Genomic DNA, 13949 nt, shown 5'->3' with positions numbered 1-13949 from the left:
TTATCTTATTGTACCTTCCCTTCCCCTGTGTTCATCTGTTGAGTTTCTCAGATTCCATACATGTCTCACTATAGTATATTACTATCCAGAAATAAAACAAAAATAGCACTAAGAAAGAAGTAAAATCCCATTGGCATTCAATTATTTCTATATCAAAGAGAAGCTTCTCTTAAAGATCATAGAAAGTATTTGCCTTAAGGACCTAATTTAATCACATATCAATTGTTATTTATTCAAGGGATATAATTTATTATACTACTTCTTTATCCTCAGTCTGCATCTCCGTCAGGATAATTTTCTGTTAAAGGTCTAAATCAGAGACTTCCTTAATAGTTTTAAATAATTATGGGCTCAGGGGTGCCTGGGTGGCTCAGTTGGTTGAACGTCTGACTTTGGCTCAGCTCATGATCTTGCTGGGTTTGTGAGTTTGAGCCCCACATCAGGCTCTGTGCTGACAACTCAGAGCCTGGAGCCTCCTTCAGATTCTGTGTCCCCCTCTCTCTCTGCCCCTCCCATGCTCATGCTCTGTCTCTCTCTGTCTCTCAATAATAAATAAATGTTAAAAAAAAATTTAAATAATTCCTGGTTCATAGTACACCTTTCTCTTGGAGAATTTAAAGACCAAAAGACCATATAAGAATAAAATTCTAAAATTTCGTTAATGAATTTCCTTATAGTGAAGCTAGAATTAGACTGAGCCTATACCTTCAACCTTCAGATTAGAATGTTATCAGTATTACCTGTCATGTATGGATTTAATTGAATTATCTGTGACTGCTATAATGGAGGAAGTACCCTTGTAAAACCACATCACCAACTTGATACCCATTTCTTTTTAATGTTTATATTATTCAGATGTTACTTCAGCAAAATTATTATATAAATCACTATTTAATCTCTGTGTTTTGTGTTTGTATAATCTTAGCAAGTAAGAAAATTTCTAAGGGTTTTAAATAGCTTTTAAATTTCAGTCTAAATAGTATCTCTGGCCATAAATTCTTATAAAAATATTTTCCCAGTCGTTCAGGTGAGACATAAAAAGCAAAGCTTTATTTTTGTCTGTAAAATAACTCCCAATTCCTTTTTATAAATATGGCGATAAAGTTCTGGGCAAAGTCCAATTCTGTTTCATGTCCACTGATGGTAATTTGCCCTCTGGTTTAATTTTGGGCTAGTATTCTTTTGCTGCCTTAAATTGCACTGTGGCATTTCTGAACTCTCATAACCACTTTCATATCCAATCCTGTGGTAAGTCAAGTTTCTCTGTCTCGCTTAAACTTTACAGTTTGTATAAGAATAAAGTAATTGTAAATATCCTGAAGGAAGGAGGAACCCAAATGAGTTTTAATAGTTTGAGAGTATATATAATCGTAAGAATTTCACCAGTGATTTTTTTAATAGCTACTATAAAATAAGACTATACCTTAGTTTGCAAGCAGTAACATAACTTTAACCCATAAAATCGTTTGATTTTTTTCACTGTCAAATATTACCTGATCCTCTTACTTATATCTTGTATTTTTCAGGTGTTCAAAAAATACAGTTATGGCTTGTTTTTAAATATTTCTTCAGTTTTTTAACATGAACATTTTAGCATATTGTTATTCTTTGAGATACCAATTTCTTGAAATAGGAAGACTTATTTAATTTAAGGATATAAATTTAGCTCATGTCTTTTTGTAGTTTTAAGGAAAGACTAGTTTTGAAACTTGACTTAAGAATATTAGTCTTATTTCTTAGTTTTTATAGCCATAGGAAATCTCAAGTAGAACAAATGATTATGCACCTGGGGTGCTAAATGTTCTTGGAAAGTAGAGAGTGAAAAATAAATGAGTAGTTCTCCTGGGAAAGATTTAAACTTAAGGAATACGGTACTATAATTTGTACTAGGTCCAGATAGGAATATGTGTTTTAACATGACAAATGGTCAGTGGCTTTTTTAAAAAAATTTTTTTAATGTTTATTTATTTTTGAGACAGAGAGAGACAGAGCATGAACAGGGGAGGGTCAGAGAGAGAGGGAGACACAGAAGCCGAAGCAGGCTCCAGGCTCTGAGCTGTCAGCACAGAGCCCGACACAGGGCTCGAACTCAACAGACCATGAGATCATTACCTGAGCCGAAGTCGGAAGCTCAACTGAGCCACCCAGGTGCCCCGCTTTTTTTTTTTTTTTTTTAATACAAATTCATTCTTATCTTTTGTAAGCCCAAGTCTTACTTATACTGTATCTTGTTTAATTTCTCATAACTTATATTGAGTCTCACCTGTCCACAAACACTTGTATTTATTTCTCCTCTTAAAATGTTAAAGTAAGAATATTAGCATAAAATTAGATTGACTCTGAAACCCCCTTCTGCCAGCATTTTGAAGAAAAATTGTTCTTGGTTTATAATAGAAATTATAACTATGGTCAAATCATTTTATCCTTAAGTCATCAAAACTTTCTTTTAGTCAGAGAAGGTTTAAAGAACTCGTGAGTAATGTCATAGAGTCTGTACTTGTTTTACCAAGGGTAACAACTTCCTAAGAGGAAAAGTTACATATTTCATCACTGGTTCTCTTTGGTGTGTATTCTAATTCTCCTGAGTACAAAAGGTAAACGAGTCTAAACACCCATCTTATATCTGAGTGCTAACAGTTTATGTTATCATTTTATTCAGTGAGTATTTATTATGTAGTTACTGTATATTCAGCAATATCCTAAATCCTGGGGAGTACAAAATAAAAGTATACATGATTTCTCCCCTTAGGATATTATAATGCTTTTGAGGAATAGCAACCTTTGAGGGTAATATAAACTATTTCCAGCTCAAGTTTAAGTTTATGTAGTAGCAGACTATAAATACAGCCAAACTTCAAAGGAGAAAAATGTCTTTGTGATAGGAATTAGTCACTAAATATGTTTTATAGAAAGAACTGTGATTTTGATCTTGAGAGGGAATTGTTAGGTGCTGCAAGTGCACTCATATATTCCTATCTTGTGATACAACCTAATTATCATTCATTTAGTGAGCATTTTTATCGTGTCAAGAACCCCTTCAGGTACTTTATTTCATTTGATTTTTTACAAACTGATGAAGTGGGTAATACTGTCCTCATTTTACTGTTGAGTCTTAGAGGTTAAATAACTTACCTAAAGCCACAGTGCTAATAAATGGCAAGCTAAAGACTCCAGTTCTGGGTTTTATTGTCTCCAGTGCCTGACTTTTTAAACTATTACTACTACTTCTCATCCACACTTGATAAATGAGCTTAAGGGCTGAGTTATTCAAGTTTACACAGCTATCAATGGCAGAACTGGGATTTAAGCCCAGGTCTGCAAAATATATTTAGACTAAATCATGTGAGTTTGCTGATATTTTGATGTTTAAAAATGTCAGTTTTGGAGCTCCTGGGTGGCTCAGTCATCTAAGCATCCAACTTCAGCTCAGGTCATGGTCTTGTAGTTTGTGAGTTCAAGCCCTGCATCAGGCTATCTGCTGTTAGCACAGACCCTGCTTTGGGTTCTGTCCCCCTCTCTCTGTGCCCCTCCCCTGCTTGTGTGCGCTTGCTCGCTTGCGCTCTCTCTCTCAAAAATAAACATTTTTTTTTTTTTTTTTAATTTTTTTTTTTTCAACATTTTTTATTTATTTTTGGGACAGAGAGAGACAGAGCATGAACGGGGGAGGGGCAGAGAGAGAGGGAGACACAGAATCGGAAACAGGCTCCAGGCTCCGAGCCATCAGCCCAGAGCCTGACGCGGGGCTCGAACTCACGGACCGCGAGATCGTGACCTGGCTGAAGTCGGACGCTTAACCGACTGCGCCACCCAGGCGCCCCAACATTTTTTTTTAAAAAGTCAGTTTCATATAGTTCAGTTTTCATACTTGGTCTTTGCACTAGACCATATAATCCTTGGATGAATATGGAGTCAAGATTAAAAACAGGGAGAGAAAGAGGGGCATAAGGAATTGTCAGAGTGGAGAACATCTGGATAAGGTAAAACCTGCCAATGGAGGGTCAGGAATGCCAGGGTGAAAATTTCAGAATTATTCCACAACAACCAGTAAATGAACATTTTGTACTTTACACACTGCTAGAATAAAGCAGTCTTCAAACACGGGGTTTGGCTTTGTGCTCAAAGAACCAAGAATATAACAAGAATGAGCATTTAATGTGGAAGGGACTCTGAGGTGAGCCTTACAGAATGGAGAGGAATTAGCAAGGAGGAGAGAACGGAATGAGTATTGTTATACACAGGGTACCTTTGTAAGTGTGGCATGCATAAACTAAGGTTTTGGAAAAGACCGGTCTGATAATTGAGTTGAAAATTGTTTATGGTATAGAAAAGCTTTTTGGAATTTCAGTAGGTACCCAAGATGAGAGTAACATTCCACCAGTCATTTCTTCAATTATTTTATGATTTATTTCCGAACTTGTTATAAAAGTGCCTTTTATTTTTAGTACCCTCAATTCATTGAGTTGTCAAAACTTAACAGAACGTTAGTAGTGAATGATACACTAAAAGTCATCACATCTTTAACCCAGCCCCAACGCCTCTGTAGAGAAAGGAGACTTCTTCAAATAAACTAAATCAGACATTGTACTATAATTAGATTTCACATCTGCTAATTTCTACTCAAGGGTACTTTCTACTGCTGTATTGCCCCTCATTTTACTTAATACAGTCTTTGAGTGTTTTCCTTTTTTCTTTTTTTTTTTTTTTCTAATGTTCATTCATTTCTTGAGAGAGACAGAGACAGAGTGTGAGCAGGGGTGGGGCAGAGAGAGAGAGGGAGACACAGAATCCAAAGCAGACTCCAGGCTCTGAGCTGCCAGCACAGAGTCCAATGTGGGGCTCGAACTTACAAACTATGAGATCATGACCTGAGCCGAAGTCAGACGCCCAACCAACTGAGCCACCCAGGCAGCCCTTTGAGTGTTTTTCTGTGTTTACATATTGAAATTGGACATAAGGTTCTTCATGAATGTATGTGCTTTTTATGTTTTACTTTGTATAACTCCATATTCTTTTTTGTGTCTTCTGTAGGGTATTCACTAACACTTCAAGAAAAACAGGTGCTTTTAAAAAAAAAGATTCTTATAAAATCCATTTTAGTTCATATGTCCTTTGAGACTTTTTAATATATGAAATAACAATACATAGATAAGAATATATGAATATGTAAGTTGCAAAAGCTGATAATAAAATGGACACTCATGAATCCACCACACAGCTTAGGAAATGGAACATGATCAATGCCTAGGAGTCTTTTCTTTGTATTCCTTGCCTGTGGCCTCCCTGTCATCCACCAGCCTACAGTACCTTTTTCTCTCAGACCACATTTCTAGACTTTTTGTAAATATCTCCAGTTAAGAAATTATCTTCTCTTAAATGGAATTTAAGTTTGTTAAATGTAGTTTCATAGATGGCTGTTAAATTTTGTCAAATGCCTTTTTATATATCTATTGAGAATTTTCTCCTTTAATCTGTTAATATAATGAATTGGATTAATAGAATTCCTATCATCAAGTGGCCTTTGCATTTGTGGGATACCCTCAATTTTTCAAATTATTTTTATTGTCTTTACATTGCCAAATTTCATTTGCTAGTGTAATTTTTAGGACTTTTAACTTTGCATATATTTTCATCAGTGAGGTTAGCTAGTAGTATTTCTTATTCTGTTGTTTCTTAATCAGGTTTATTGCTTTCACAGAATGAGTCAAGAAGTGTTTCTTTTTTCTAGAATAATTTCTTTAAGATGGAAAGTGATATTTTCTTGATTGTTTGATAGAGCTCAACTGTAAAATCCTCTGGGCTTGGTGTTTTCTTTAATGTGTAGAAATTTTGGTGATTTATATTTTTTTGGAATTTGTTACACTTGATTTTTTTTTGTTTTATTTTTAATTTACTAACCACCAAATTTTTGTAGTATTCTCATTTTTATTTTGTTATCGGAGGGGGGGACTGATAACTTTGTTCTTTTTCTAACTTTGTAAGTTAAATGTCTATCTTGTAAATTGTCACTACTTCTGATTTTTTTCATCTAAATATTTAGAATTAAATATTTTTCTCAAGTGCATCTTTAATTGCATCCCACAGGTTTTACTGTGTTCCATGGTAAAAATCACTTTCTCATTTCCACTTTGTTTTCTTTGACCAGTGAGTTATTTAGAAGTATTTTTAAATGTCTAAACAGGGGCGCCTGGGTGGTTCAGTCGGTTGAGCGTCCAACTTCGGCTCAGGTCATGATCTCACAGTCTGTGAGTTGGAGCCCTGTATCGGACTCTGTGCTGAGAGCTCGGAGCCTGGAGCCTGCGTCAGATTCTGTGTCTCCCTCTCCCTCTGCCCCTCCCCTGCTCATGCTCTGTCTCTCTCTGTTTCAAAAATAAATAAAAACATTAAAAAAAAATTTTTTAATGTCTAAACATGAGATTTTTAAGGTTAATTTTGAATCAGTACAAAAATACATGGTTTATATAATAATTTTTTTTAACTTTTTTGAGATTTGCTTTATAGTCTAGTACATGATCAGTTTTCATAAATGTTCCATGGTGCTTAAAAAGAATGCATATTCTCCAATTTTTAGTCATATCTTTTTGTTTAGATCAAGCTTGCTTTTTTTGGAGTTCAGGTTTCACTAGTGTTATATATATATATTTTTTGGTCTGCTTTTTTTTTTTATTAAAAATTTTTTTTAACATTTATTTATATTTTTTGAGATAGAGAGAGAGCATGAATGGGGGAGGGTCAGAGAGAGGGAGACACAGAATCTGAAACAGGCTCCAGGCTCTGAGCTGTCAGCACAGAGCCCGACGCAGGGCTCAAACTCACGGACCGCGAGATCATGACCTGAGCCGAAGTCGGCCGCCCAACCGACTGAGCCACGCAGGCACCCCTGGTCTGCTTTTATAAAATATTTACAGAGGAATATTAAAATATCTCACGATAATGGTGAATATGTCCCTTTCTCCTTGCAGTTTTATTGCTTTATCTATTTGGAAGCGATGTATAGATACAGCATGTAGTATAATAGGTAGAGCACATAAGTTTTGAATTGTTGTTACATAGTGAATTGACTCATTTATCATTTTATCTCCTTCTCTAATCATTTTTTTTTTTTGCCCTAAAACGTATCCTCTCTCATATAATATAGCTGAATAACTTTATTTTGGGTAGGTTTGCCTGATTATCCTTTTTTATCCTTTAACTTCCTGTTTTCTCTATCTCTGTTAGATCTAATTCTTATAACAACATTTAATCTAGCCTGACACTCTGATTTTTTAAAATATCTTAACTGAAGAGTTTAATCCATTTATATTATCGATAAGTTTGCTCCTCCTTATTTTATGCTTTTTTCTCTTTTTTTTTCTCCTTTTTTGCCTTCCTTCCTTTGAATTGAACAAATACATTTCTCATTCCATTATTTGTCTTTCTTATTTGGAGTCATATGTATTATGTTTTGTAACTACCTGAGAAACTTTAACACTCATACTGAACCTAAAGTTAACATCTTTATTCTTATTCTCAACAATATAAGCATTTTTAAAGCATTCCTTATTTTGCTTATGCTTTTGTTCAGTTTTTAGTTCCATCTTATTTATTTTTTGCTTGGTAATTTTGTAAATTAGTCATGTTTCCATTGTTTAATATTTTCTGTGTATAGATTCATCCTTGTGTTTACCAACATTCCTGATTGTAACTACGCCCTTCCATCAGAGAAAAACTTTTCTTACCCCTAAAGTTCATGTTTTAGATATTGTTATAATAAGAGTATATGGATGGTAGACTCCCTTTTTGCTTGTCTAAGAACGTTATTTTGACCTCATTCTTTACATTTCTGTTGGCTAACCTATTCTAAGTTGGCAGTTAATCTCTTTTTGCAGCTTAAAGATATTCCACTTTCTTCTGGCTTCTGGCTTCCTTTTTGCTGTTGAGAATCTGACTAGTATTCTTTTGTGGATAATCTTTCTCTGGCTGCCTCCTTCTATCTAGTATTTGTCTTTGTTTTCTAGAATTTGATGATGATATGACCCATGTTTAACTCAGTTATTGTAGCTTTTCTGTTATTTTTTCTGCTTGGGATTGGTTGTCATTGGGATTTGTTGTATCTTCTATCAATTATGGAAATGTTTTATGAATTCACTGTATACATTTTCTCCCCTTCACCCAGAGCCACTACCAGTACAGACAAATTTATTTGCTATCTGCTTTTATAGGGTAGATGTTTTTCCTAGTTTACTTTTTCCCCAAGAGTGAAGACTTTCTTGGGTTTTAGCTTTAAGCAAGGCAGTTCTCTGGTCTCACTCCCATCCTACAAAGGCCCAAGACTTTATGCTTATTCCTCTGAGTACAGAAAGTAAGCAAAACAAAAGCTCTAGGTCATTGGTGTTCAACTGAAATTCCTGTCTAATAGCTTAAGCACTTACTAGACTCCTGCTCCTGCTTTATTTCTGGTCTCAGAGCATTTCTCTTACTTTCTTGAAAGCTCAGCAGTTTTATTTCTTTGTTTGTTTGTTTAAGTTCATTTATTGAGAGAGAGAGCATGCAAGCAGGGGTGGGGCAGAAAGAGAGAGAGAGAGAGAGAGAGAATATCCCAAGCAGGCTCTGTGCTGGCAGCACAGAGCCTGAACCAGAGCTCAAACTCATGAACTGTGAGATCATGACCTAAGCCAAAACCAGGAGTCAGACACTTAACCCACAGAGCCACCTGGGTGCTCTGAAAGCTCACCAAGTTTTAAGAGGTACCTTTTTAGAGGATATATTTTTTGCAAGAGTGTTTTAGGACCTCTGCTGATAGAAATGGAAGCCTGTCTTTTGCTTTATAATAAAAATTTTCTCTTGCCTTTTTTTATTCCCACATAAACATCACATTTTGTTCCTTCTATTACTTCTTCCTACAGGTAAGCAGTAGGTCATCCAGTCCTAGTGTCAGAATGATCACTACCTCAGGACCAACCTCAGAAAAGCCAAGTCGAAGTCATCCATGGACTCCTGATGATTCCACAGGTGACCAGTGTATTTCCTCATTATAATTACGAAGCTGAATTTATCATATTTGTTTTCATTTCTTTGTGTTATGACTCTGATCTTTATAAAGGCAGGCATTTTTGGGGGTGCCTGGGTGGCTCAGTCGGTTGAGCATCCGACTTCGGCTCAGGTCATGATCTCATGGTTTGTGGGTTCAAGCCCCACGTCAGACTCTGTGCTGACAGCTGAGAGCCTGGAGTCTGCTTTGGATTCTGTGTCTGCCTCTCTCTCTGCCCCTGCTCTTCTCATGCTCTGTCTCTCTCCCTCTCTCTTCAAAATAAATAAACATTAAAAAAAATTATTTTAAATAAAGGCAGACATTTTACAATAGGTTAGATTTTTATACTAATAAAATCAAATATTTAGCAATAAACTTAAAGATGACTTTATGAGTACTGAGATTGTCTTGCCCTCTTCATTTCCCCAGATACTTCATTTCCCCCAGATACTAAACATGTATTTTGAACATGGTTTGATTTGGGGTTTTTACAGACAGGAAGATATTGTATTCTTGAACTTACATCTCTGATTTTCCTATTTTTGATCCATCCTACTAGATGATAATAGTAAAGTCATTATTTTTTAAAGAACTAAAATCAGAATAATAATCCTCTTCATCTCGGTCTTTTGTTTTAAAGACACAAGATGCCAGTACCTCACTTCAGTGAAAAAAAAATTTCTGACCATTGACCTTTTGAATCGTTTTTAACTTGTAGGGAGACTGGTAGGGAGACTTCATTTCAGATACATAAATTTCTAGTTAGAAATTTAAATTTCTAAATTTAAATAAATAAATGTCTAAATTTTTAACTAGACCTTAAAAAGCCTGTGAAGAGTCACTAAAATCCTTAACATGAATGACTAACTGGTTAAAATATTAGTATTAAAATCTAATGATGGAATAGGTTTATTATGGGCAAGCAGGAAATTATGTGCCATAGTGGAATTAACTTTTCCTTAGCATTAAGAGAATTCCTTAATAACTACTCAGCAGTATGGTTCTATAAAAATTTATTAATTATATGTTATTATGTCAGAGAGGGAAAGATGATCTCTTAGACCTTAGAAAATCAGATCATTTGGGATCTTGTATAAGATCAACTATGTTATTAATAGTGGCAATTAAATCCAAATTAAAAAGTCAGCTTTCTGTCTTTATAAACAAAAACACTACTTACAAGTATTTATAGATATTTGGCATGGCTTAGTCAAGTTCATAATTTAATATAAAAAATTAACTGAGTAGCTTTTCTCTGTTTCGTGTAAGATACAACTATGTTTAGCCAAGGGTGTACTCTCTAGTTTTAGCAAGTTTAAATTTAGTGGTGGCAAAAACTCCTCTAAGTCTCACCCCTAGCATTGCCCAACCTAGGACTGTCCAGAACATTAACCAGTACTCAGCAGCACATGTGCAGAATTCATCATTGTGTGCTTCTCCTCAGAGGTACATAGGGAAATGCTCTTGACAGACTTGATCATTAACATTCAGGTACTGTTAGCTCTTTTTGGGTCTTCAGCCCTCTGGTGAGGGAGGTACTCAACTCGGCCTCCTGACTTCAGCCTAGACTGATCTAGACATACCAGTCACCATGTGGCAGATGTGAACTCATTAAAGTAAAATTAAAATCCTCTTACATCCCTCTCACTTAACTGCTGTGTTTTTTCTGCTTCCCATGTTCTTCCAACCTTCCAACCCCAGTCTCATTTTTTTCTTTTTGGGACCTGAGATACCACAAAATGCCAATAGTTAGAAATTGTACCTGGGTCCAGAATTCAACTGAAATTTGTCTTTGGCATTTTTAAATAATTTTTACTATAATTTTAAAAGTTGAGAGTGGTTTAAGCCTTATATTTAATGAAGTTCAGCTTTGCACTGTTTCTAAGAAAAGTATCGATGATCAAGCTAATACAGTAAATTACAGGGAAGAGATACTGGCAAATCCTTTGAAGGCCCCTGATTTAGGAAAAAATTACAAATGCATACATACATAGTTAAAAAAAATTAATCAGATGTTTTTACTTTAAAAGAGAAGGGATTTCTATGCATTTTCAGAGAAAAGTAAAAAGCATACATCAGTTTAATAATCACAGCACATAATGAGGGCCTTTGGGTTTCTATTTATAATAGTGGGGATAAAGAAAGACACATACCCAAGAGCAGTTAGTGAGAGAGATGGCTAGACACAGTAGAGGGAGCCACAGAGGGGGAAAACACTCAATGTTTGCAAAGACAGAAGCATAAGACATGGAGCCCACTTCTTGTAATATTACTAGAGTCAGAATACTGGCCCATTAAAAATAAAAATAAACTTAGCATGCTTTATTTAATAAATTTAATAAACTACTATATTTGCAGTGTAAGCTGAGTACTTTAATAGTTAATAACAATCCTTGGCTTTTTTTTTCCATTCCCTGAATACTGTGAAACACTGGTATACTTAATTCTAAAATACATATCAGATACAGGGTATTTAATAAGATACATCAAGTATGAAAGATTTAAAAAAATTTTTTAATGTTTATTTTTGACAGAGAGACAGAGACAGAGACAGAGCATGAGCAGGGGAGGGGCCGAGAGAGAGGGAGACACAGAATCCGAAGCAGGCTCCAGGCTCTGAGCTGTCAGCACAGAGCCTGACGGGGGGCTTGAACCCACAGACCGCGAGATCATGACCTGAGCCAAAGTCGGATGCTCAACCGACTGAGCCACCCAGGCGCCCTCAAATATCAAAGATTTAAGAAAGAGTAATAGGAATAGAAGTGTTTTTGGTTTTTTTTTTAATTTTTTTTTTTTTAACGTTTATTTATTTTTGAGACAGAGAGAGACAGAGCATGAGCAGGGGAGGGGCAGAGAGAGGGAGACACAGAATCGGAAACAGGCTCCAGGCTCTGAGCTGTCAGCACAGAGCCCGACGCGGGGCTCGAACTCACAGACCGCGAGATCGTGACCTGAGCCGAAGTCGGCCGCTCAACCGACTGAGCCACCCAGGCGCCCCTAGAAGTGTTTTTAAAAGAGTTCAAGACACTTAATTTTTCCTATAAAGTCGGGGGGAAATAACTTAAAAAAAAAATTTTTTTTAATGTTTATTCATTTTTGAGAGACAGAGAGAGACAGAGTGCTAGTAGTGGAGGTGCAGAGAAAGAGGGAGACACAGAGTCCGGAGCAGGCTCCAGGCTCTGAGCTGTCAGCACAGAGCCCAACGCGGGGCTCAAACCCACGATCCGTGAGATCAAGACCTGAGCTGAAGTTAGGTGCTTAAGCCGCCCAGGTGCCCCAGGGGGAATGAATGAAGGAATGAATGAATGAATTTAGAAAGAAAGAGAGAGAGAGAGAGAGAAAGAGTGTGTGAGCAGGGGAGGGTCAAAGAGAGTGAAAGAGAGAATCCAAAGCAGACTCTGCACTATCAGCATGGAGCCCAGTGTTGGGCTCGAACTCACGAACTGCAAAATCATGACTTGAGCCAAAACCAAGAGTCTGACACTTAACCAACTGAGCCACCCAGGTGCCCCAATCAGTTGTAATTTTGTGGAAAATAGTGTTCCATGGGAGCATAGTTTTAAAGTCTTGTTGTGGGTGGGGAAAGAATTGGTGAGGGAAATAACAAATTAAGTGTATTTCTTGTTTAACCATTTCAGGAAACATTTATGATAGTGTATATGATTTTAAGGTAGGTAGGACTCTACTAGGCAATATGCTGTTATTTTTCTTTATTGCACTACGGTATTTAATAAGCATTACTTTTTCAATCGGAAAAACAAACTTTAGAATTTAAATTGCCTGTCCTTTCTAATGCTCCCATTTTATATCAGTAACAACAACGACTACAGTAATAGTAACCATCACCACCATGTGTTGACTGCATACCATATGCCAGCATTGCATGGTATTTCTTACATGCATTATCTTATTTCATCTGATTTAGCTTGGCTTTTAGAGTTACTTGCAAGCACATTCTCAATGGCTTTAAAAAAGGAAACTAGAATATTCATCAGTCAACAATAAATTATTGAGGTTAGTGAACCATCAAACTGTCCTAGTTTTTTATTGCATTGCATACAGTGCCTTACTGTCAGCCTGACCTTGTCTTTATCTATACCACTCTTTCAAGGAGTCACTTGTCAGGAAAAGGGCTGAACAGTTCACTTGTGTAGCTCATTTACTCTTTCCTAACTGTGGGAAGGCAGCTACTTCTGAAATAAAAAGTCCATATTACTTCACAGTTATCCTGCCTGCTTCTGGAGGCATAAATGTTAATCCCATGTGACTCATGCAAGTTATGACAGTTTACCTCTTATGAAATACAAACAAAAGCCGTCCAAACAATTTGGTAAAATCGACTAGTTGTTTGATTTAATCCATTTAACTGTTTCACACAGGACACTGAACTACAGTTTCCATATACCTAACTGTTCATTATACCTGTGTTTAACATACTCCCATCAAAAACATCTTTCATTTTCTGCAGTGATTCTCATTAGGGGAGGTGGGTTGAGGGTTCACACTAGAATATATATAAATTGAAGGTAATCCATTGGAAGAGAATGTATCTCTTATTTTCCCCTCTTTCTTCGTTAAAGAACACGAATGTTCAAGGGGTTGACACAGCCTTACAGCAAACTTAGCATGGTCAAGGAAAGAAAGAGATACGAGCTTTGATTAGGTGGGGTCAGTGAAGACCAAATTTAAAAAAGGTCCCATACCACTGTTTTTGTTTTTAATTGAACAAGCATTTGTAAGCTTTAATATTATGTAATTTATAGCCAACTTAAATTGTATGAGAGTATGATTGCATTCTGATTATCTGGTAATTGGATGTTCTGTGTTTACCTTTAAATTCAGAAATAGACTCTTCATTACCAGTAGAATAACTTTTATTTTATGTGTTGTTTACTTTAGGAACAAAATGCCAATATCTCATGAAGCTTTCTTGCTTTTTGTT

General features: G+C 36.0%; 1 protein-coding gene across 10 annotated transcripts in view; it reads left to right on the top strand.

The window, feature by feature from the left end:
* MAP3K7 (mitogen-activated protein kinase kinase kinase 7) overlaps positions 1 to 13949 on the top strand; it is an 85883-nt gene that overhangs the window by 60768 nt on the left and 11166 nt on the right. For all 10 annotated transcript variants that reach the window (XR_009263127.1, XR_009263128.1, XR_009263122.1 and 7 more), the window contains one exon: positions 8883 to 8988. Coding sequence is in view for 2 of the 10 variants with exons in the window: in XM_058734723.1 (XP_058590706.1) it covers positions 8883 to 8988 (106 nt within the window). In the remaining 8 variants the exon portion in view is untranslated. The remainder of the gene's footprint in view (positions 1 to 8882; positions 8989 to 13949) is intronic.

Source organism: Neofelis nebulosa, chromosome 6, assembly GCF_028018385.1.
Source record: "Neofelis nebulosa isolate mNeoNeb1 chromosome 6, mNeoNeb1.pri, whole genome shotgun sequence".
NCBI classification, from domain to species: Eukaryota; Metazoa; Chordata; class Mammalia; order Carnivora; family Felidae; genus Neofelis; species Neofelis nebulosa.
Note: the sequence above shows the minus strand (reverse complement) of the source record. Positions and strands in the feature narration are given on the sequence as shown.